We start from the raw sequence: 23,140 nt of genomic DNA on the forward strand, positions 1-23,140 counted from the left end.
CATATGATTGCATTTGACAACGCTGAAATAGCGTGTGTATTCAGTTAGTGATGGTCGCCATCTTGGATTGTGTAAAGTACAAACCGGAAAGGGGAATGAAATTCCGGATTTGTCGTTTTTAATGAAGAAGAGCTCAAATAAAAATGCTGTTTTAATCTTTGATCACATTTACTGACAGCAGTATTTAATATAGTTTTAGAGGAAATAAAAACACTGTACATTTTATTAAAACATTTTCTCTTACAACATTAAGAACTTTGATATAAACTTGTTCATGTAAGTGTTTCCCCCTATAGCTTTTAAATATTTCTTCTTTAAATTTTTTTTAATGGGGATTAAGTAAGGGATACAAATGTAAAGATAAGACACAAATGTCATATCTATTATTCAATGTACAAAACTCATCCACCTTTCTATAAATTGTATTTTTTTTCAGAATATATGTTGCTGAAAATTCAGACATAAGAAACACTTATTTATTTCCTTGGTTTTAATGTTCACCAAAAGAAGTTTGGTAAATAAAAGTAACTTTTTAAACATTATATTACACCCCCCACCCCTCTTAGGTTTGATAAGGTATTATAAGGTATTATATTAGCGAGTCCGTCTTGAATGTTCGTTGCAAATGAAACATATCGGCTTAAAAAAATTCTGGGGAGAACCCTGTGTAGGTATAGGTATGTGCGGTAAGGATGGGTTACATATCGAGAGGTGGAGACCCCAGACCTCCTGGAATCTCAGTATATACCAATTAATGGGAGGATCAGTATACGTAGTAATACACCCTGGGTATCCTGTGACCATATTTTAATGTGTGAATGGGTGGATAAGCATCCGGAATTTGATTACCGACTTTCCGTACCGATAATTATATTACATACATGATGTACTTCCCGGTTTTTGAGACAGACGAGTTCCTCCTTTTCTTGTAGATTAAATTTGCCTGGGTGAGTAAAACGGACAAAGGTGGTATTGCTACTTAAACGTGATGATCTTTAATAATTACTTGTGTATATGTCACAGTTATATATATATATACTTATCATATATCCTCGGGATTTCGGGCGGAAGAACCCGGAAGTTCGCCGGAACCGTGTTATCGATTAGGACTTCCGCGTTCAGAAGTAGCTCATATCGGTAGAAAACTGTTGAAATTACGGATGATTGTCAAAGACATGGGCAAAATCTACTAAAGGAAGCAAACATCTAACAATGTAAAACTATATTAGAAAAAATAAGAACAATCTCACCCGAGTAGCCGTCATAGGGTTTCGTGTCTCTACACTTAAAAGAAACTCCCTTAAGTAACCCACACGAACAATTAATCAAATCTCAAACTTATTTTTAAAAACTTAGCAATTTCAATATGTCAACTTGACCGAATCCAGATAATTTAACAAATTTATTTATTCTATTTAGTTAGTCATAATCTGTTATTTTTTTTAGCTCACCTGGCTTATACCGTGGTGCGGCGTCCGTCGTCCGTCTGTCGTCCGTCCGTCGGCCGTCGTCCGGCGTCAATATTTTACTTTAAACAACTTCTTCTTAATAACCAAAAGGCTTAGGTTGATGATATTTGGCCAGAAGCAAACTGGGATGAAGGGCTACCAAATTTGTTCAAATAAATGACCTTCACTCATTTTCAAGGTCACAGGGGTCAAATATGTTTAAAACTTTGAACAACTTCTTCTGAAAAACAAGAGGCCAAGGGTTATGATATTTGGCCAGTAATATGATGGGCTGAAGGGCTACCAAGTTTGTTCAAATGAATGACATTCACTTATTATCAAGGTCACAGGGGTCAAATATGTTTAAAACCTTCAAACAACTTCTTCTGAAAAAGCAAGAGGCACAGGGTTATGATATTTGGCCAGTAGCATGCTGTGATGAAGGGCTACGAAGTTTGTTCAAATGAATTACCTTTACGTATATTCAAGGTCACAGGGGTCAAATATGTTTAAAACCTTCGAAGAACTTCTTCTGAAAAAGCAAGAGGCCCAGGGTTATGATATTTGGCCAGAAGCAAACTGGGATGAAGGGCTACCAAACTTGTTCAAATAAATGACCTTCACTCATTTTCAAGGTCACAGGGGTCAAATATGTTTAAAACCTTCAAACAACTTCTTCTGAAAAAGCAAGAGGCACAGGGTTATGATATTTGGCCAGTAGCATGCTGTGATGAAGGGCTACGAAGTTTGTTCAAATGAATTACCTTTACGTATATTCAAGGTCACAGGGGTCAAATATGTTAAAAAACTTTAAACGGCATCTTCTGAACAAGAGGCCCAAGAGGGCCTGTATCGCTCACCTGAATATTTAAGCAGTCATAGCAAAATATTCTCATTAAATATTATATTGCACTAAACATATTTCCCTCACAAACTTTGTTGGCTCCATCTGTTGAAACGATAAGCAAAATATTATTATAAGATTCTATGCTTTTTTATTGCTTATCTATATTTTTCGCTGTGACCTTGTAAGTAGGTCAATGTCATTTTCCTTCTCAAATTTGTAAGCTCTGTTCCAAAAAGCTACCAGCCAAATCTTATCAATCCATTTCTTTTAGTTCTTAAAATCCTTTAAAATGTTGTTGACCTCTGTGACCTCTAAAACAGATTGAGGTCATTTTCATTCGCAAACTTTGGTGAGCTCTATCCCAGGAAGTCACCAGCCAAATATTATGATTTTATGCATTTTAATTCTTCAGAAGAAGTAGTTTGAACCGTTTGACATATTTGAACGCTGTGACCTTGAAAGTAAGTCAAATTCATTTTCATTCGCAAACGTTTTTGGCTCTTTCCCAGGAAATAACTAGCCAAAAATTAAGGTTCTATACCTTCCAGTTCTTCAGAAGAAGTTGTTATAAGCATTAGACATATCTGACTCCTGTGACCTTGAAAGAAGGTCAAGGTCATTTTCATTCGCGAACTTTGTTGGGCTCTTTCCCAGAAAGCTACAAGCCAAATATTTAGGTTCTATGACTTTCAGTTCTTCAGAAGAAGTCGTTTTAAGCATTATACATATCTGACCCCTGTGACCTTGAAAGTAGGTCAAGGTCATTTTCGTTTTCAAACTTTGTCAGGCTTTATCTCAGGAAGCCACCAGCCAAATATAAAGATTCTATACCTTTCAGTTCTTCAAAAGAAGTCGTTTGAAGTGTTTGACACATTTGACCCCTGTGACCTTGAAAGAAGGTCAAGGTCATTTTCATTCCTAAACTTTGTTGGGCTCCATCGCAGGAAGCCATCAGCCAAATATGAAGATTCTATACCTTTTAATTCTTCAGAAGAATTCGTATGAAGTTTTTGACTTATTTGGCCCCTGTGACCTTGAAAGTAGGTCAAGGTCATTTTAGTTCTCAAACTATGTCGGGCTCCTACCAACAAAGCTTTCAGCCAAATATCATGACTCTAGGCCTGTCCATTCTTCAGAAGTAGTTGTTTAAAGGAAAAGTTGACAGACGAGGACGGATGACGGACGGACGGAGGACGGACGCCGCACCATGACATATGCTCACTTGCCCTTCGGGCAGGTGAACTAATAACCAAGAAGCGTAGGACAATTATATGTGGCCAATAACATGCTGGGATAAAGAGCTACCAAGTTTGTTCAAATGAATGACCTTGTTCAAGGTCACAGGGGTCAAATGTCTTAAAAAATCCTTTAAACAACTTCTTCTGAATAACTGAAAGGCCTAGGATAATGATATTTGGCCAGTAGCATGCTAGGATAAAGGGCTACCAAGTTTGTTCAAATGAATGACCTTGACATATATTCAAGGTCACATTGGTCAAATATGTTAAAAACTTTGAACAACTTCTTCTGAAAAACAAGAGGCCAATGGTTATGATATTTGGCCAGTAATATGATAGGCTGAAGGACTACCAAGTTTGTTCAAATGAATGACATTCACTTATATTCAAGGTCACAGGGGTCAAATATGTTTAAAACCTTCAAATAACTTCTTCTGAAAAACAAGAGGCCAAGGGTTATGATATTTGGCCAGTAATATGATTTGGTAAAGGGTTACCAAGTTTGTTCAAATGAATGATATTCACTTATATTCAAGGTCACAGGGGTCAAATATGTTTAAAACCTTCAAATAACTTCTTCTGAAAAACAAGAGGCCAAGGGTTATGATATTTGGCCAGTAATATGATTTGGTAAAGGGTTACCAAGTTTGTTCAAATGAATGATATTCACTTATATTCAAGGTCACAGGGGTCAAATATGTTAAAAAACTTTAAACGGCTTCTTCTGAACAAGAGGCCCAAGAGGACCTGTATCGCTCACCTGAATATTTAAGCAGTCATAGCAAAATATTCTCATTAAATATTATATTGCACTAAACATATTTCCCTCGCAAACTTTGTTGGCTCCATCTGTTGAAACTATAAGCAAAATATTATTATAAGATTCTATGCTTTTTTATTCTTCTTCAGAAGTTGCTTTACATATTTTTCGCTGTGACCTTGTAAGTAGGTCAATGTCATTTTCCTTCTCAAATTTTTTAGCTCTGTTCCAAAAAGCTACCAGCCAAATCTTATCAATCCATTTCTTTTAGTTCTTAAGAACAAATCCTTTAAAATGTTGTTGACCTCTGTGACCTCTAAAACAGATTGAGGTCATTTTCATTCGCAAACTTTGGTGAGCTCTATCCCAGGAAGTCACCAGCCAAATATTATGATTTTATGCATTTTAATTCTTCAGAAGAAGTAGTTTGAACCGTTTTACATATTTGAACGCTGTGACCTTGAAAGTAAGTCAAATTCATTTTCATTCGCAAACGTTTTTGGCTCTTTCCCAGGAAATAACTAGCCAAATATTAAGGTTCTATACCTTCCAGTTCTTCAGAAGAAGTTGTTATAAGCATTAGACATATCTGACTCCTGTGACCTTGAAAGAAGGTCAAGGTCATATTCATTCGCAAACTTTGTTGGGCTCTTTCCCAGAAAGCTACAAGCCAAATATTTAGGTTCTATAACTTTCAGTTCTTCAGGAAGTCATCAGCCAAATATGAAGATTCTATACCTTTTAATTCTTCAGAAGAATTCGTTTGAAGTTTTTGACTTATTTGACCCCTGTGACCTTGAAAGTAGGTCAAGGTCATTTTAGTTCTCAAACTTTGTCGGGCTCCTACCAACAAAGCTTTCAGCCAAATATCATGACTCTAGGCCAGTCCATTCTTCAGAAGTAGTTGTTTAAAGGAAAAGTTGACGGACGAGGACGGATGACGGACGGACGGACGACGGACTGACGGACGGAGGACGGACGCCGCACCATGACATATGCTCACTTGCCCTTCGGGCAGGTGAGCAAATAATCAAGAAGCGTAGGATAAGTATATTTGGCCAATAACATGCTGGGATAAAGAGCTACCAAGTTTGTTCAAATGAATGACCTTTACTTATATTCAAGGTCACAGGGGTCAAATGTTTTAAAAAATCTTTAAACAACTTCTTCTGAATAACTAAAAGGCCTAGGATAATGATATTTGGCCAGTAGCATGCTAGGATGAAGGGCTACCAAGTTTGTTCAAATGAATGACCTTGACATATATTCAAGGTCACAGTGGTCAAATATGCTTAAAACCTTTAAACACCTTTTTCTGAATAGCCAAAATGCCCAGGGTGATGATATTTGGCCAGTAGCATGCTGGGATGAAAGGCTACCAAGTTTGTTCAAACGGCTTCACAATAAGCAAATGGTCAAGGGTGATTTTTTTTGCCATTAACATTTTCTTTCTGTAGTTTTTTTATTTACAATTTTATGTGCAATATACATCTTCATCAAATTAGCAGATATCATAATCATCATTCATCAAGCATCATCCATCATAAACAATAGCCTCATTACCAGCACATTTCACAGACATGCATCATCCTCATCATCATTCTCATCATCATCACTTTTTTTTTATATATAAAACAACATCTCATCATATTACATACAATGCATCAACATCATCATCATCATCATCATCATCATCATCAAAGTAATATCACAGTAATATCATTCAATATACTTCCTTTCATTTTCGATTCATCATAATGTCATTGTATCGTCATAATCATACAGAGAAAAAATACAAATCAACACTGGTCATTACCATAAATACTCGCATCATGTACATGTGGTCATCATCCTCAATGTTATTATCAAGAAAACAAGAGGAAAAAAATATACAAGGCATGATTTTATCACATCCTCATCAGCATCATTCATTACCGCATGTCATCCATACCTCATATCTCATCATTCCTACACATTATCACCTTTCACATGTCGCATGATGGTCACATCCTGACAGCATACACATAAAGTTGAGGGAGCAGTAACAAAACAAATAAACAGTAAATTGTCTATTGTATACCTGCAGTGATAAGGTCAGATTTACATGAATGTATATTGCACTTTATTGACTGGACAGGCAAGAGAAAGTAGGAAGAATTAAAGACGTTTAAAGAAAAGGAAAGAAAAAAATAGATTTAAAAAAAAAACAAAGTGGAAGAAAAGGTTGGGAGGTAGACAAGACATAATATTTTCAGCTTTGTCAAGGGCTGGGAGAAGCCTACTTCAGTACGTGATATATAAACAACAATAACACTGGTACTAATAATAGTAATTTACCAATCCAAACTACTTGTGTTTTTTCTATATTAATTTTCACCCCCGAAATTTTGGCATACTCATTAAGTTCTTCAATTGCTTCTGTCAGAGATTTTTCTGATCCATCTAAGATAAGTGAGGTATCATCTGCATATTGGGATACTAATATTGGACAATTATCAATTTCTATACCTTGAATGTTATCATTATTTCGTAATCTGAGGGCCAAAATTTCAACACAGAGTATAATTAATATGGGACGATCGCGTTCCCTTGACGACAACCTCGTTTAATATTAAGAGAAGACGACAGATTACCGCCCTGATTAATGACTGAATAAGCATTTTTGTGTAAAGTTTTAACCCAAAATGAAATACTTTTACCAAATCCAAAGAAATTTAAGACTTTATCAATAAAAACCCAAGACACTGAATCAAAAGCTTTCTCAAAATCTATCGTCAAAAGCATTCCAGGAATATCATTTTCTTCAGTATATTGCATTATATCATGTATGAGCCTTGTGTTTACACCTATATACCGCCCTGAAAGAAAACCAGTTTGATCCCTATCTATTAACTTGTCAAAAACAATTCTAATCCTATAAGCTATAGTACCTGATGCAATTTCGTAAACAATATTTAACAATGATATAGCCTTCCAATTTCTAATAAAATGTCTGGGTTTATCTGCCTTTGGTATACAAGTAATAATTCCATGCCTTTGAGTTATAGATAATTCCCCCTATGATAACCATATTTAATTGCTCTAACAACAAAATGCCCTAATTTTCTCCAAAAACATTTAAAAATTTCTGTTGTAAACCCATCGGACCCTGGCCTTTTTTTATTCTTAATGTGTTTTAATGTTTTACTAGCTTCCTCATAAATAATTGACCCCTCCAATTGATCAGAATCAAGCCGAGACAGCTTCGGTACCTCACAGTCACTAAGAAAAAACATTAAATTTATGTCATGACCATCACATGTAGAATCATACAGTTTCCTATAAAAGGTACTCATTTCCTCTAATATATCTTCCTGTCACGTCAAAATCTCACCAGTATCCTTATGTAGTTTTGGTATAATTTTGGATGTAAAGTTTCTGTTCTCTAAACTGAAGAAGTAATTAGTCGGTTGTTCCTCCTCCTACACCCACCTAGCTCTAGACCGAATCATACTCCCCTTAATTTTTTGCAATCTAATGGTTTCTAGTTCTTTTTTTCTTATTTTCCAATACCTCTATATTTACACCCTCTGCCTCTTACTCTGCTATTGACTTCTTAAGAATATCCTCTCTATTATTTTGCTGTTGTTTTCTATATGAGGAATGAGAAATAGTTTTTCCTCTGATTTCCATCAATAAAGTTTCCAAAAATAGCTGATCATTTATATTAAATTGTAAATCAGAGTCCGATATATTTTCAAGGTTATCTATCTTGTAGACTGGAAGACAATATTGTTTCTTAACATTATCTATATAATTGTTATAATATTTAAGTACTTTATATCTTGTAGTAAAGAATTATTCATTTTCCATAAGCCCCCCTCCCCCCCCCTTCTTAAATTCATTTATTTTCATTGTAATTTTAGGGAACGAATGGTCTGATCGATAACCTGGGTCTACACTTGAAAGATTGACACTAGAAAGTAGGTTTTCTGAAATAAGAAGAAAAATCAAGACGAGCTTGTCTAATAGGATTACTTTTCCTCCATGTATATCTCCTAGTTTCTTCATGGTGTTCTCTAAAAATATCAACCAAATTAAAATGATCTATTATCTCCAAAAGTTTGTTTCTAGCCTGAGGGTTATTTAAGTTTATATAGTTTTTATCATAATCAAGCTCACGTTTAAGACTAGATTAAAACCACCACAAATAATAACCTTAGTATTATCAAAAACTTCAATAGCTTCCGATACCTTGTTGTAAAAATCTGGGTTATCTTGGTTTGGGCCATATATATTACTCAAAGTAATGTGTGAATCTTCTATTTCAATGGCTAATGCTAAAAAAATACCAGTTGCATCTTTCTTTTCTCTATGTACTTTAGTTTCGAAATTATTACTCAAAAGGATAGCCACTCCTCTTGCATTTGATCCAAACGAGTTAAAAAAACCAANAATACTCGCATCATGTACATGTGGTCATCATCCTCAATGTTATTATCAAGAAAACAAGAGGAAAAAAATATACAAGGCATGATTTTATCACATCCTCATCAGCATCATTCATTACCGCATGTCATCCATACCTCATATCTCATCATTCCTACACATTATCACCTTTCACATGTCGCATGATGGTCACATCCTGACAGCATACACATAAAGTTGAGGGAGCAGTAACAAAACAAATAAACAGTAAATTGTCTATTGTATACCTGCAGTGATAAGGTCAGATTTACATGAATGTATATTGCACTTTATTGACTGGACAGGCAAGAGAAAGTAGGAAGAATTAAAGACGTTTAAAGAAAAGGAAAGAAAAAAATAGATTTAAAAAAAAAACAAAGTGGAAGAAAAGGTTGGGAGGTAGACAAGACATAATATTTTCAGCTTTGTCAAGGGCTGGGAGAAGCCTACTTCAGTACGTGATATATAAACAACAATAACACTGGTACTAATAATAGTAATTTACCAATCCAAACTACTTGTGTTTTTTCTATATTAATTTTCACCCCCGAAATTTTGGCATACTCATTAAGTTCTTCAATTGCTTCTGTCAGAGATTTTTCTGATCCATCTAAGATAAGTGAGGTATCATCTGCATATTGGGATACTAATATTGGACAATTATCAATTTCTATACCTTGAATGTTATCATTATTTCGTAATCTGAGGGCCAAAATTTCAACACAGAGTATAATTAATATGGGACGATCGCGTTCCCTTGACGACAACCTCGTTTAATATTAAGAGAAGACGACAGATTACCGCCCTGATTAATGACTGAATAAGCATTTTTGTGTAAAGTTTTAACCCAAAATGAAATACTTTTACCAAATCCAAAGAAATTTAAGACTTTATCAATCAATAAAACCCCAAGCCACTGAATCAAAATCTATCGTCAAAAGCATTCCAGGAATATCATTTTCTTCAGTATATTGCATTATATCATGTATGAGCCTTGTGTTTACACCTATATACCGCCCTGAAAGAAAACCAGTTTGATCCCTATCTATTAACTTGTCAAAAACAATTCTAATCCTATAAGCTATAGTACCTGATGCAATTTCGTAAACAATATTTAACAATGATATAGCCTTCCAATTTCTAATAAAATGTCTGGGTTTATCTGCCTTTGGTATACAAGTAATAATTCCATGCCTTTGAGTTATAGATAATTCCCCCTATGATAACCATATTTAATTGCTCTAACAACAAAATGCCCTAATTTTCTCCAAAAACATTTAAAAATTTCTGTTGTAAACCCATCGGACCCTGGCCTTTTTTTATTCTTAATGTGTTTTAATGTTTTACTAGCTTCCTCATAAATAATTGACCCCTCCAATTGATCAGAATCAAGCCGAGACAGCTTCGGTACCTCACAGTCACTAAGAAAAAACATTAAATTTATGTCATGACCATCACATGTAGAATCATACAGTTTCCTATAAAAGGTACTCATTTCCTCTAATATATCTTCCTGTCACGTCAAAATCTCACCAGTATCCTTATGTAGTTTTGGTATAATTTTGGATGTAAAGTTTCTGTTCTCTAAACTGAAGAAGTAATTAGTCGGTTGTTCCTCCTCCTACACCCACCTAGCTCTAGACCGAATCATACTCCCCTTAATTTTTTGCAATCTAATGGTTTCTAGTTCTTTTTTTCTTATTTTCCAATACCTCTATATTTACACCCTCTGCCTCTTACTCTGCTATTGACTTCTTAAGAATATCCTCTCTATTATTTTGCTGTTGTTTTCTATATGAGGAATGAGAAATAGTTTTTCCTCTGATTTCCATCAATAAAGTTTCCAAAAATAGCTGATCATTTATATTAAATTGTAAATCAGAGTCCGATATATTTTCAAGGTTATCTATCTTGTAGACTGGAAGACAATATTGTTTCTTAACATTATCTATATAATTGTTATAATATTTAAGTACTTTATATCTTGTAGTAAAGAATTATTCATTTTCCATAAGCCCCCCTCCCCCCCCCTTCTTAAATTCATTTATTTTCATTGTAATTTTAGGGAACGAATGGTCTGATCGATAACCTGGGTCTACACTTGAAAGATTGACACTAGAAAGTAGGTTTTCTGAAATAAGAAGAAAAATCAAGACGAGCTTGTCTAATAGGATTACTTTTCCTCCATGTATATCTCCTAGTTTCTTCATGGTGTTCTCTAAAAATATCAACCAAATTAAAATGATCTATTATCTCCAAAAGTTTGTTTCTAGCCTGAGGGTTATTTAAGTTTATATAGTTTTTATCATAATCAAGCTCACGTTTAAGACTAGATTAAAACCACCACAAATAATAACCTTAGTATTATCAAAAACTTCAATAGCTTCCGATACCTTGTTGTAAAAATCTGGGTTATCTTGGTTTGGGCCATATATATTACTCAAAGTAATGTGTGAATCTTCTATTTCAATGGCTAATGCTAAAAAAATACCAGTTGCATCTTTCTTTTCTCTATGTACTTTAGTTTCGAAATTATTACTCAAAAGGATAGCCACTCCTCTTGCATTTGATCCAAACGAGTTAAAAAAACCAATCATATCCCCATTCATTTCTTATTAATTCTTCCGTTTCTGTCGTAAAATGGGTATCTTGTAAACAATAAATATTATAATAAAAACCGGAAACCGGATTTAAGTACACGATAAGTCACAAAACAAGGCTACGTATAGATCCGGAACTGATACAAAAATAATAACAATATATAAAAGAGGGAAAAAAAACTAATTTGTTTTGTTTCAGCACGCACATTCCAAAAGGACGTTTAGTTATAATGCGTTTCTTTATATTTACATCATACTCGGAATATATGAAAAGTAAAGAATACTTTTGCCATTAACATGCTGGGGTGAAGGACTACCAAGTTTGTTTAAATGAATGACCTTCGCCCATATGGAAGGTCACAGTGGCCAATATATGTTTAAATCTGTAAATGACTCGTTCTGTATAACCAAAAGGTCCAGGGTGAATGATATTTTACCAGAAGCATGCTGGGTTGGAAGACCATAAACTCTGTTCAACTTAATGTATGTCCCTGTTCGACATTCAAGGTCACAGGCGTCATATGTTTAAATCTTTTGATAGGTTCTTATGAATCAAACACTGATATTCTGTCTGTAGCTGTATTTTAGTCCACTTTTAAGATAACAAGTGTGAGATTAATACTAGGTGAGCGATGCAGGCCCATTGGGCCTCTTGTTTTGTTGTTTATGGGTTTTGCTGATGGTATTACAGGTAAGTTATAAGTCCCCCACCATTACTAGTTCCCGGGAGGGACTATAGGTTTGCACTCCGTCATCCCATCTGAGAAGTTTATCCTGACATATCTTTGGTGTACATGGGCATCTTGGGATTGCGGAATGCAGAGTGCAAGAAAAAGGTCAATATGACCTTACTGTGACCTAAGATTTGACCTTTGACCTAAACTTTTGAAAAAGTTGATACGGGGCATCTGTTCTATACTTTTTTAGCTGGAGTACACCAGATTGGAGTACACCAGATTTCTGGAAAGAAGATCTGCCCTGGAGAGGCCGCTGTGGCCAAGTGGTGAAGGCGTCCGACATTCCGCTACCACTGGCCCTCCTTCACTGGGTCGCAGGTTCGAGACCTACATGGGGCAGTCGCCAGGTACTGGCCGTAGGTCAGAGGTTTTTCACCCGGAACCTTGCACGTCCTTAAATGACCATAGCTGTTAATAGGATGTAAAACAAAAACAAACCAAAACAAATTTCACCAGGAGTAACTAGATTTGGTGTACAAGGATATCTTAGGATGGTGGAGTGCAAGAAGTAGGTCACTATGACGTCACTGTGATCTTTGCTTCCTGACATAAGTGTAATCTTTGTTAAATATAGAAATCATTACCGGTGGGGGACTATTGATTGCCTTGCAATTTACTTTGTCTTGGTTTTCATTTTTTATTTTGCTGTTTAAAATTGATGAACATTTTGAAAGTTCATTGCAAAACAAGATTGATATATTTCTTTGCAAACACTGTTTATCGATATAAGAATTTCTTCTTCGCTCTTCGGAAGTGGCAAAAATCGCGCTAGGAGATGTGGCCTCATTTGCAGACAACACTTTCGTACGTTTGACAGACTACGACAAAGTGAAGATAAGTTTATTTCTGGTTCAGGACAATTAAAGTCCTCTACACCAGACTCTCAAATAAATAAACAAATTACATCTGCCACGTTTATCCGGTATAATGTACATTGATGTCTACGATTTGATTGTTGCTGTGTAATTGAAGAAAAAAATCTTGATTTTTCAAGTGATTGTCTAGCTTATTGTTAAAAGAATAAGCATTTAGTGCTGATATATGTTCTGGCTGTTCATTCCAAATTATCACTAATCTGAGTGAAAAATATATTTTTCTGAGGGAATTTATTGATCCCTTAAGGGAATATTTGTTTTGATGTGTCCTCTGCCACTGTGGCGATCAGCGGCATTCTTCCATAGTATGCCAGCGTTAAAACATTTTTTATCATAAATGTGTAATATTATTTTGTACAGTTCTATTATATATCCCCTTGTTCTCCTGAAGGCCAGTGTTGGTAGCTTTATTTTCTCCAACCTCTCAATGTAGTTCAGGTCCTTCATTCCCGGGAGACACTTGCTCTTCTTTGAACTCCCTCTATCTTGTCAATGTGTTTTTGTAGACCTGTGTGGTGCCATGCATAGTCAAGCTGCGATCTTACAACAATTTATCAGTGCTCAAGCTAGGATTTAATAAGGGCAAGGGCGCCGACCAGAAAAAACGTCACTATTTAAATTGATAAAGCAGAGTAAATGACCTGTAAATTCATGTGGAACAAACAGTTTGTCTGTTTTTAAATGTTATATTTCGGGTATAAATCATGGCGGATAAAGTGCTGGCTTAAATGTATAAAAGTAATTATAAGATTTTGTTTCTGGTTTTCACAATTATAACCATTATTATTATCCATATGTTGTAAAGCGCTTTAGAGTAATTTTACAAATTATATTGGGCGCTATATAAATGTTGTATATTATTATTATTATTATTATTATTATTAGACATAGAACCTGGAATTTGATTACAAGCTTACACCTTTAATCTTTGATAAACCAGAGCCACTTGATAAAACAGTCTGGAAATGTGTTTTATGATTTGACAGTTTATTTTGTACAACAAAAAGGTTGAAATGTGTGAAGAAGTGCATTGGGGGCAAAAACCCTATAATGAAGATTGAGTCCTTCAACTGATGGAGAAGCATTGTGAAATGTGTCCCACCAACAAAACTGGAGTCTTTTCTAAGGCTCCTGGCCAGATTTCTCCAGCAGCCTGAAGCATCGAAGCAGCATCCTCGAAGTTCAGTATCCCTGGTCACCCAGCCGTACACAGTAGATGGGTACTGTGTGTGTTTGGAATGACCTCTGGGTACTGACCATACTCTTTAATGCAGCAGAGGTTGTGTTATGTTTTCATTTTTCTTAAAAAACCCACCTACCACCCATGATTTTTATATATTTTTTAAAATGCTTAACTATTCATTTTTTCATTCTTTCAACATAATCCAATAAATAAAACAATAAGGTACAATTGTTCTCAAAAACATGTTAATTCAGTTGTTTAAATTGTGTAAATTACAAACCGTTTCACCTCCATTGCTTATGGTGTGATGTAGAGTAGCTATGATAAGCACACAGTTTCTATTATTAGCTCACCGGGTCCGAAGGACGAAGGTGAGCTTATGTCATACCGTGGCGTCCGTTGTTCGTCCGTCGTCCGTCCGTACGTCGACAATTTCTTCAAACGACCTCTTCTTCTCAACCACTGATTGGAATTTAACTAAACTTGACTGGAAGCATCCCTATGTGATGGGGATTCAAAATTATACAAATGGTGGGACTGACGCCTCAGGGGGCTTAGGGGCGGGGCCAAAAAGGGGCAATTTGCCTATATTGCTTTAAGAGACTTCTTCTCTGGAACTAAGAGATGGATATGAGCCATATTTGACTGGAAGCATCCCTAGGTAGTTGAGATTCTAAATTATACAAATGGTTGGGGTGTCAGTGCTGTATCAAACAACTTTCCTGTAAATTTATTTCTGGTTCTTTATGATTTTCATGCAGCTGGGGGTGATCCTAGAATTTTACTGTGGAAAAAAATATATTCTTATGAAAGGACCCAGTCCATTATTTTCTTGAAATAAATCTGAAGTATCATGCAGAATTTCTTGGAATATGAGAATTAGTTGTTAACTGTAATACATAATTTGGTCTCTCTTTTATGCGTAGCATAGTGAACTTGACAAACATGTCAGACCTGTCAAAACTTTGCAAAACAAAACACAAAAAGGACCATTGCATCCATCCTTCTTTTAGAAATTACCTAGCTTGGTTCAGTGGTCAAACTTGAGAATACTATAAAATAAAGCAGCATTTATGTATTTTGTAGTCATGTAATGAATATCAATATTACATAACATTTTCTCTCTTGGGTAACAGAGAAAGACCTCAACGGAAAGACCATCAAGGTTGAGATTGCAGAGAGGAAGATCAACCCCCTGGAAATGAGAGGAGGCTTTGGAGGAGGAGGTGGTTTCTTTGGCGACCGTGGTGGTGGAGACCGCGGCAGAGGAGGATATGGTGGTGGTCGCGGAGGCGGTGGCGGTAGAGGTATCAAACAGTCTTAAGCTGAATCTATCAAATCACTTAAACAATTGGTATATACATGTGTTGACTTGTCAAATGTTAAAATCTGTAGTATATGTCGATGTATTTACTTTTACCAGATGTTAGTAACGGCACTTGTCCCAAGGTTCATGGTGTACCGACACAACAGTTTGCTGCTTATAACAAGAGAAATAGTGTTACCGTTGTGCAGCGTCCACATCGTGCAAAGTGTCAAATGCTGATGAGGTTTGAATTGGGTGACAAACAGTGATTTGTAGATTGCTACAGAAGAGAAGACAGTCTGTTGGCAGTGTATTATTACTAGGGGAGTTACACCTTCACATGAACAGAATCTTCAGATACTATACACTTATAGAAATGCCAAGGGCATCGGCAAATGGTCTTGGTACTTCTGGACCAGTATTGTACCAAAAAGGTGGTTGAAGCTTTGGAACAACAATTCTCATATATCATGAAACAGAATAACTATGTCCTTAATGTTATTGGTAATGTAGCTTTGGTATCATAGTCCTATCCTTGTTTAGAATCCCTCTTTTACTCCCTACACAGGGTTCATCCTCACTAGACATGTTTCAAACTGAGAAATGTAAACAGGTTTAAAACATTGATATATTGAAGGAGTTCGGATACAGTATGCTCATATATTTTTTATTGACTGGCAACAGAAATAGTGTGGGAAAATCAATCTTGCTGTCAGCAAAAGGAAATAGGAAAATATATGAGCACACGGTGTATCCAGGATTGAATATAGGGACGCACTGATGAGAAATTAACAGGACAGCTCAGTCTTTGATTCACAAAAATCTAAGTGTACAAAACTTGAAGCATTCAGATACTGTATACATGAACAAAGTGAACATTTGGTATTACATTAGTCCAGTGCCTCGTATCAATGCTAAGTTCTGATAAACAGGTTTCATTTCACCTTCTGTTTGGAAGATGGAGCTATTGTAGAGCACTCATGAATTTATGGATCTTAGGGAGGAAATGTGTATATATTTCATGTTACATCATGTGAAAATGTCAACTTTGGTGAAACATAAGTGACATCAGTCTTGAAACAAGATGAGTGACAGATATTGCACCATTCAAAATGTAATGTTGTGAGTAAACTAGCATTGGAAAAGTCATCCAATGAACAGCATTTTTTGACTGGGTTGATCTAAACGGGGAGTGATTTAAAAGTAAAACAATTGTGGAAACGGGTAAAAATACTGCTATTCCATAAAATGAGCGATTAAAGCAACGAGTTGATGTGAAATATCATAAAATGAGTTGGCACAGTTTATTTGCCTCATAAACATGGCGTGTGCTGACTTGTCAAGACCATTAAATGTAAAAGGTTAATAACTCCAAAAGTCAACAAATCTTAAAAAGCCTTCCAAGCAAGTAGTAAATGTTGTTGAAGACCGACTAAAAATGGTATATAATCTAAAGGTGTAAGGAGGTGACCAGATTGAATCTTAATACAAAGATGGTTTGAAATGAAATTGATTTTAGAACATTAAATTGAATGTACATTACATGTAAAGGTTATTGCCACTATAGAAATGAGTATGGCAAAGCAAAACACGGAAAAAGGGGGTAAATCCAAATAAACAACAAACGCTTGCTGTAAATAAAAGTATTGTATTGCAAAAGAAAATGAAAGGAAAAGTAGAAAAATGTTAAAAGAAATGCATCCAATAAGTAGGAACAAAGCCTGAGGTAAAAGGTATAAAAGTCTGTAATGGACATTTTAATTGAAAAGTCGAGACCAAATAATCAAACCAAACTGTAGCTGGAAGGTTGTTCATATCGTAATGCACCACTGCTGTTTTGTGTGTTAAACATTTTGTTACTGTTTGATAGTGGGCAATTCAATCATTCAACTTCACATTATATTAATATTTTGCAAAACATATTTGTTGCAATATGTCTCCAAATGTTGAATTGGTCACCAAGTGTTTACTGTTAACCAGAGCTCTTGATAAAATATTCCTTGTCTGTAGTCAAACCCATATCCACACCCCCAGACCCCCAGATTGTTCTTGTTCATAGTGATTTTATCCCAAACATTGGCGAGCTCTGGTTAGATTATATATGTGGTTTCCATCAAAAATAATTATTCTCGTTGTTGGTGTGCCAGTACATTGGTTAATACAAGTTATTTTCCAATAGTACTTGCGCACGAGCAAAAATTGTGTCTTTTTGTACAGATCTAGGGACAAATTCAATATGTGACCTGGATTCTCTGAAGTTGGAACCTGAATTATTTATTAAGGTGTTGTTGGGTTATAAGAAACAGAAGGAAAATATTTTGGACAAAAACCTAAACATGAAGCAAAGAAATCGAAATTCGTCAAATTTATTCTAGACAACGTTGTTTAGTTTTATTCTAGAAAACACTTTAATCATAAGCTGCATGAGTTATGACATGTAAATAACACTGCAATAACCGTTACAGGAAGGGATGATGATGGTGGCAGTGGACGCCCAGAGATGGAACAGATGATGGACACTATCTTTGTGTCGGGACTCGGGGAGGATGCCGATGAGGACGCTCTCTTCAACCACTTCGGAAGCCTTGGTGTCATCAAGGTGAGTAGAAGTCCTCAACGTCCTCTTTATAGTATGATGATAGTATTATAGCATGCAGATAAAAATGTCAATATTATAGAAACATTTCAGTTAACCTGTCTTTCCTTTTTCATCAGACTGACCGTAGGACCGGCAAGCCAAAGATCTGGATCTACAAGGATAAGATATCTGGCAGGCATAAAGGCGAGGCCACCATTACCTATGATGATTCTGAATCTGCCAAGGCAGCCATCAACTGGTGCAATGGTAAGTATAGAAAAAGGGAGCAGTGAGAGAGATAAGAATTTACTGCAGCACGGACCCTTTGTCAATTGTCTATGTCTCTGTGGTTGGCGTGGAGGTTAGTGCTGTATCAAACAACTCTTCTGTAAATTTATTTCTGGTTCTTTATGATTTTCATGCAGCTGGGGGTGATCCTAGAATTTTACTGTGGAAAGAAAAAAAAACTCTTATGAAAGAGTCAGCGAAGCTATGGGCAACCAAATTAATTAAACAGAATGAAATGAAAATACCCAGGGGACCCATTCAATTACTTTCTTGAAATAAATTTGAAGTATCATGCAGAATTTCTTGGAATATGAGAATTAGTTGTTAACTGTAATACATAATTTGGTCTCTCTTTTATGCGTAGCATAGTGTACTTGACAAACATGTCAGACCTGTCAAAACTTGCAAAACAAAACACAAAAAGGACCATTGCATCCATCCTTCTTTCAGAAATTACCTAGCTTGGTTCAGTTGTCAAACTTGAGAATACTATAAAATAAAGCAGCATTTATGTATTGTGTCGTCATGTAGTGAATATCAATATTAAATAACATTTTCTCTCTTGGGAAACAGAGAAAGGCTTCAACGTAAAGACCATCCAGGTTGAGATTGCAGAGAGGAAGATCAACTCCCTGGCAATGAGAGGAGGCCGTGGAGGAGGACGAGGTGGTTTCTGTGGGGACCGTGGTGGTGGAGACCGCGGCAGAGGAGGATATGGTGGTGGTCGCGGAGGCGGTGGCGGTGGAGGTGGATCAGAGAGATCCGGAGACTGGGTATGCGAGGAAGATGGCTGTAACAACAAGAACTTTGCCTGGAGGAATTCGTGTAATCTCTGTAACAGTCCCCGCCCAAACGGTGGTGATGATGATGGCTGCTCTGGAGGTATGTACACTAGAATACAGCTTCTGATATATTCTAAACAATTACTATCTCTGCTGCAATTTCATTGGGATTTGCTGAATTGTCAGTGTACGGGGTAAATTTAAGCTATAAAGAATAAAAAATAACTTAAATTGTTTTATTCTGGGAAGTACTTTTACTGAAACTGTCCAGGCATTTACTTGATAGAACAGCAGTAGCATATGGCCTATGCCAATCAGAATTTCTCACTTTGTAGAGGTGTTTATCCATAATTGACTAACTGCGTAGCTTAAACCTGCTATTTATATTTTCTTTATAGTGCTTATTGCAATGTGTGATTTCCTTGTAGTTTTCTGGTATGTACAGCAAATTAAACTTCAATTAATGATTGAATCTTGCTTCGGTCGATGTCAAGGGGTGATGAATTGAGTTGGTCTTGAAACAAGCAGTTCATGTTGAATCTGTTTCAAGACCAACTCAATCCATCACCCCATGGAATCGACCAAAGCAAGATTCAATCCTTATATTTCAATCTACGTGCTTTTTATCAATAATTGGAACTTGTGAAGTCCATTCTGATCGTTTGTCCCATCTTCTGGAGCTTGTGCAAGTCTACGTATTGACATAATGTAAAAAATATAGTCCGTCACTGAAGAGACATCATACAACATGATGGTGAACGTTGATAGTTCAATACAGCAAAATTATGTAGAAACAAAACACGAAACTGTATCTTAAATGTTATATTTAATTTTTATTGGTGAATTCATAAGCTATCAAATTTTCTGATGTGTCATCGCGGAAGAATAATGTCTAGACGCGGTGCACAGGCTCAGCTGCGAGTCTACGGCAGCCATCTTTTAACAAGCTCGAAGTGGAGAGCCGCTACATTTCGAGATTCTACATCTTCTGGAATGTGAAGCTGCAGTAATTGAATGTCGAATTAGACAGCAGGCCAGAACAGACGAAACATTTGATATGACATTTGGCTGATCGACTGTATTTTATGTAAGACGGGACCACATTGATCTACCACAGGGGTCTGTTAGAAATGTCTTAAATACATATGCTATACTGATATGGGTCACAGCACACATACACTTGCATTATGTGTGCTGTGACCCATATCAGTTATAGCATGATATGTGTATTTCGGACATTTGGTCCGAACCCCTGTGGATCTACGTTACTTGCACAAGGCAGAATGGGTAGACGGAGGGAGAATTTCTGGGGCAGTACATGACTTGTCACTACCGCTAGTAACATTGAGCTGATAATATTTTGCTGATTTACCATTTTTGGTTGTTTGAACAAATTGCTTGTGAATTTTTTGTTTAAACATGTGAAAAATCCTACGCACAGGCAATGCTAATCTAGTCAAATTCATTGGCAAATGAATCAGGTTTTATTTGGTAGTTGAATTGAGTCCAACTTGAGAAGGAATTGAAATATTGACATTTTAACTGAATTTGATCTACAGGATACCGTGGCCGTGGGCTTGGAGGTTTTGATAGTGGGGGTCGTGGAGGATTTGACAGAGGACGTGGTGACCCCAGATTTGGAGGATGCCTTGGTGGATTTGGAGACCGTGGAGGACGAGGTGGAGTTGGTGACAGAGGCCGTGGAGGACCTAGAGGTGGACGAGGCGGATTCGGAGACCGGGGACGTGTAGGATTTGGTGACCGACGATGAAAGGACAGGTCTGTACTACCTAAACAAATCGAAAGTGTTGTACACAATAATGAACTTTCATAAGATTTTTTTTAAAGTGATTGTATGTTATTGATAAGAATCTAGAAATGTATTTTATCTCAATGTTCTAGAATCATTGATGATAATGTTCACTTGCACCCTAGGTTAAGTAAGATTTTTTGTCCTCTTGCAAATAAGTTGTTTCACATCAACTTTGAAAACTATTGAGAACTTTCCAAATACGTTGTCAAAATATTTATACTAGCAATCGACTTGTGAACTAAATACACAGAAAGATTTTTTTGGAACTAGTTGCTTCTGCATGATTTTCAACTAGTTTTGCACAAAGTTCCGAAGGGGCGGGGCAAAAAGGGGGCAATTTGGCTATATTGCTTTAAGCGACTTCTTCTCTGGAACTAAGAAATGGATATCGACCATATTTGCCTGGAAGCATTCCTAGGTGGTGGAGATTCAAACGTGTACAAATGGTTGGGCTGAACCCCCAGGAGGCTGAGGGGCGGGGCCAAAAGGGGGCAATTTGGCTATAGTGCTACAAACGACTTCTTCTGTAGAACTATGCACTGGATTTCAATCATATTTAATCAAAGGCATTCATGGGAGGCAGGGAATCAAAATTGTACAAATGGTGTGGCTGTCCCCCCAGGGGGCGGAGGGTCATGGGCCAAAAGGGGGCAATTTTGGCTAAATTGCTATAAACGACTGATTCTGTAGAACTATGTCATGGATATCAATCATATTTGCTCAGATGCATTCATGGGAGGCAGGGATTCAAAATTGTACAAATGGTGTGACTGACCCCCTGGGCTAAGGGGTGGGCCAAAAAAAAGTGTATTACTTGGAAATGGTTGAGATCCCCACCATATATATAATTGCTGAGTATAAAGAGAAGAATGCACATTTACTTCCAGGATGGCCCTAGGGTCTGGCCCCACCCTTGGAGACATAGTGCCTGGACCATAACTTTTAAACGGTTGAGATCCCCACCCCAAAACTATATATACAAATGCTGGGCATAAAGAAACGAATGCAGTCTTGATATTTGAATAGACCCTGGGTGTCTGACCTTGGGACCTAGTTTCTTAGTCACAGCTTGGAAACATTTGAGATCCCCACCCTATAACCATATATACAATTGCTGAGTATAAAGAGACGAATGCACATATGCTTCCAGGATGGCCTTGGGGACTGCCCCACCCTTGGAGACTTGACCCCTTAGTCATAACTTCGAAATGGTTAAGATCCCCACCCCAAAACTATATATATTATTGTTGGGCATAAAGACATGAATGCAGTCATGATATTAGAATTGACCCCAGGGTCTGCCCCACTCTCGAGACTTAACCCCTGGGTCACAACTTTGAAACGGTTGAGATCCCCACCCCAAAACTATATATACAAATGCTGAGCAAAAAGAGACAAATGCAGTCATGATATTAGAATTGATCCTGGGGTCCGGCCACAACCCTAGAGACCTAGTTTCTGAATCACAGCTTGGAAACAGTTAAGATCCCACCCCATAACCATACATAAAATTGCTGTGCATGAAATATCTAATACAGATATGCTACAAGGATTGGCCTTGGGGTCTGACATATTACCTTGGATCTCATTTGGAGAATATTTTGCCATGATTGCTTAGATATCCAGGTGAGCGATACAGGCCCTATGGGCCTCTTGTTTTGTTTAACGTCATATTAACAGCTAAGGTCATTTAAGGACGGCCTCCCCTGTGTGCAAGATGCATGCGTGTAGTGCATGTGTGTGTATTTTGGGAGGCTGTGATATGTTTGTGTTTGTCTCCTTGTGATAGCGCGGAACTGATGCCGACGTTATAGTGCTACCTCACTGAAACATACTGCTAAAGACACCCAACAGGACGCCCTACCCGGTCACATTATACTGAAGGGCGACCAGTTTTGTATAACCCGTGGGTCTGGCCCCCAGGGGCCTAAGGGACGGGGCCCAATAGGGGAAACACAGCAAATTATTCTTTAAAATCCTTCTTCTGTAGAAATTAAAGGATTTGGTCCAAATTTGTTCAAAAGCATTATTGCGGGCAGGGGAACACTTATTTCTATAAATGGGGCGTCTGGTCTCCCAGGGGCCTGAGGGATGGGGCCCAATAGGGGGAACATAGCAAATTATTCTTTAAAATCCTTCTCCTTCTGTAGGAATGAAAGGATTTGGTCCATATTTGTTGTGGATCATCCTTGGGTAAACGGGAACCATTTTTGTATAAATGGTGGGTATGCCCCCCCCC

At 36.8% G+C, this 23,140-nt stretch overlaps 1 protein-coding gene across 1 annotated transcript in view; it reads left to right on the forward strand.

Moving 5' to 3' along the window:
* The window catches only part of LOC110458751 (RNA-binding protein cabeza-like), a 37,976-nt gene that overhangs the window by 13,800 nt on the left and 1,036 nt on the right, over positions 1 to 23,140 (forward strand). The window contains exons 2-7 of the mRNA XM_021510639.1: positions 12,267 to 12,423; positions 15,271 to 15,441; positions 17,906 to 18,039; positions 18,156 to 18,285; positions 18,880 to 19,188; positions 20,648 to 20,867. Of these exons, the coding sequence (XP_021366314.1) occupies positions 12,408 to 12,423; positions 15,271 to 15,441; positions 17,906 to 18,039; positions 18,156 to 18,285; positions 18,880 to 19,188; positions 20,648 to 20,859 (972 nt within the window). The 5' untranslated portion in view covers positions 12,267 to 12,407 and the 3' untranslated portion in view covers positions 20,860 to 20,867. The remainder of the gene's footprint in view (positions 1 to 12,266; positions 12,424 to 15,270; positions 15,442 to 17,905; positions 18,040 to 18,155; positions 18,286 to 18,879; positions 19,189 to 20,647; positions 20,868 to 23,140) is intronic.

Source organism: Mizuhopecten yessoensis, unplaced genomic scaffold, assembly GCF_002113885.1.
Source record: "Mizuhopecten yessoensis strain PY_sf001 unplaced genomic scaffold, ASM211388v2 scaffold9739, whole genome shotgun sequence".
Taxonomy (NCBI): domain Eukaryota; kingdom Metazoa; phylum Mollusca; class Bivalvia; order Pectinida; family Pectinidae; genus Mizuhopecten; species Mizuhopecten yessoensis.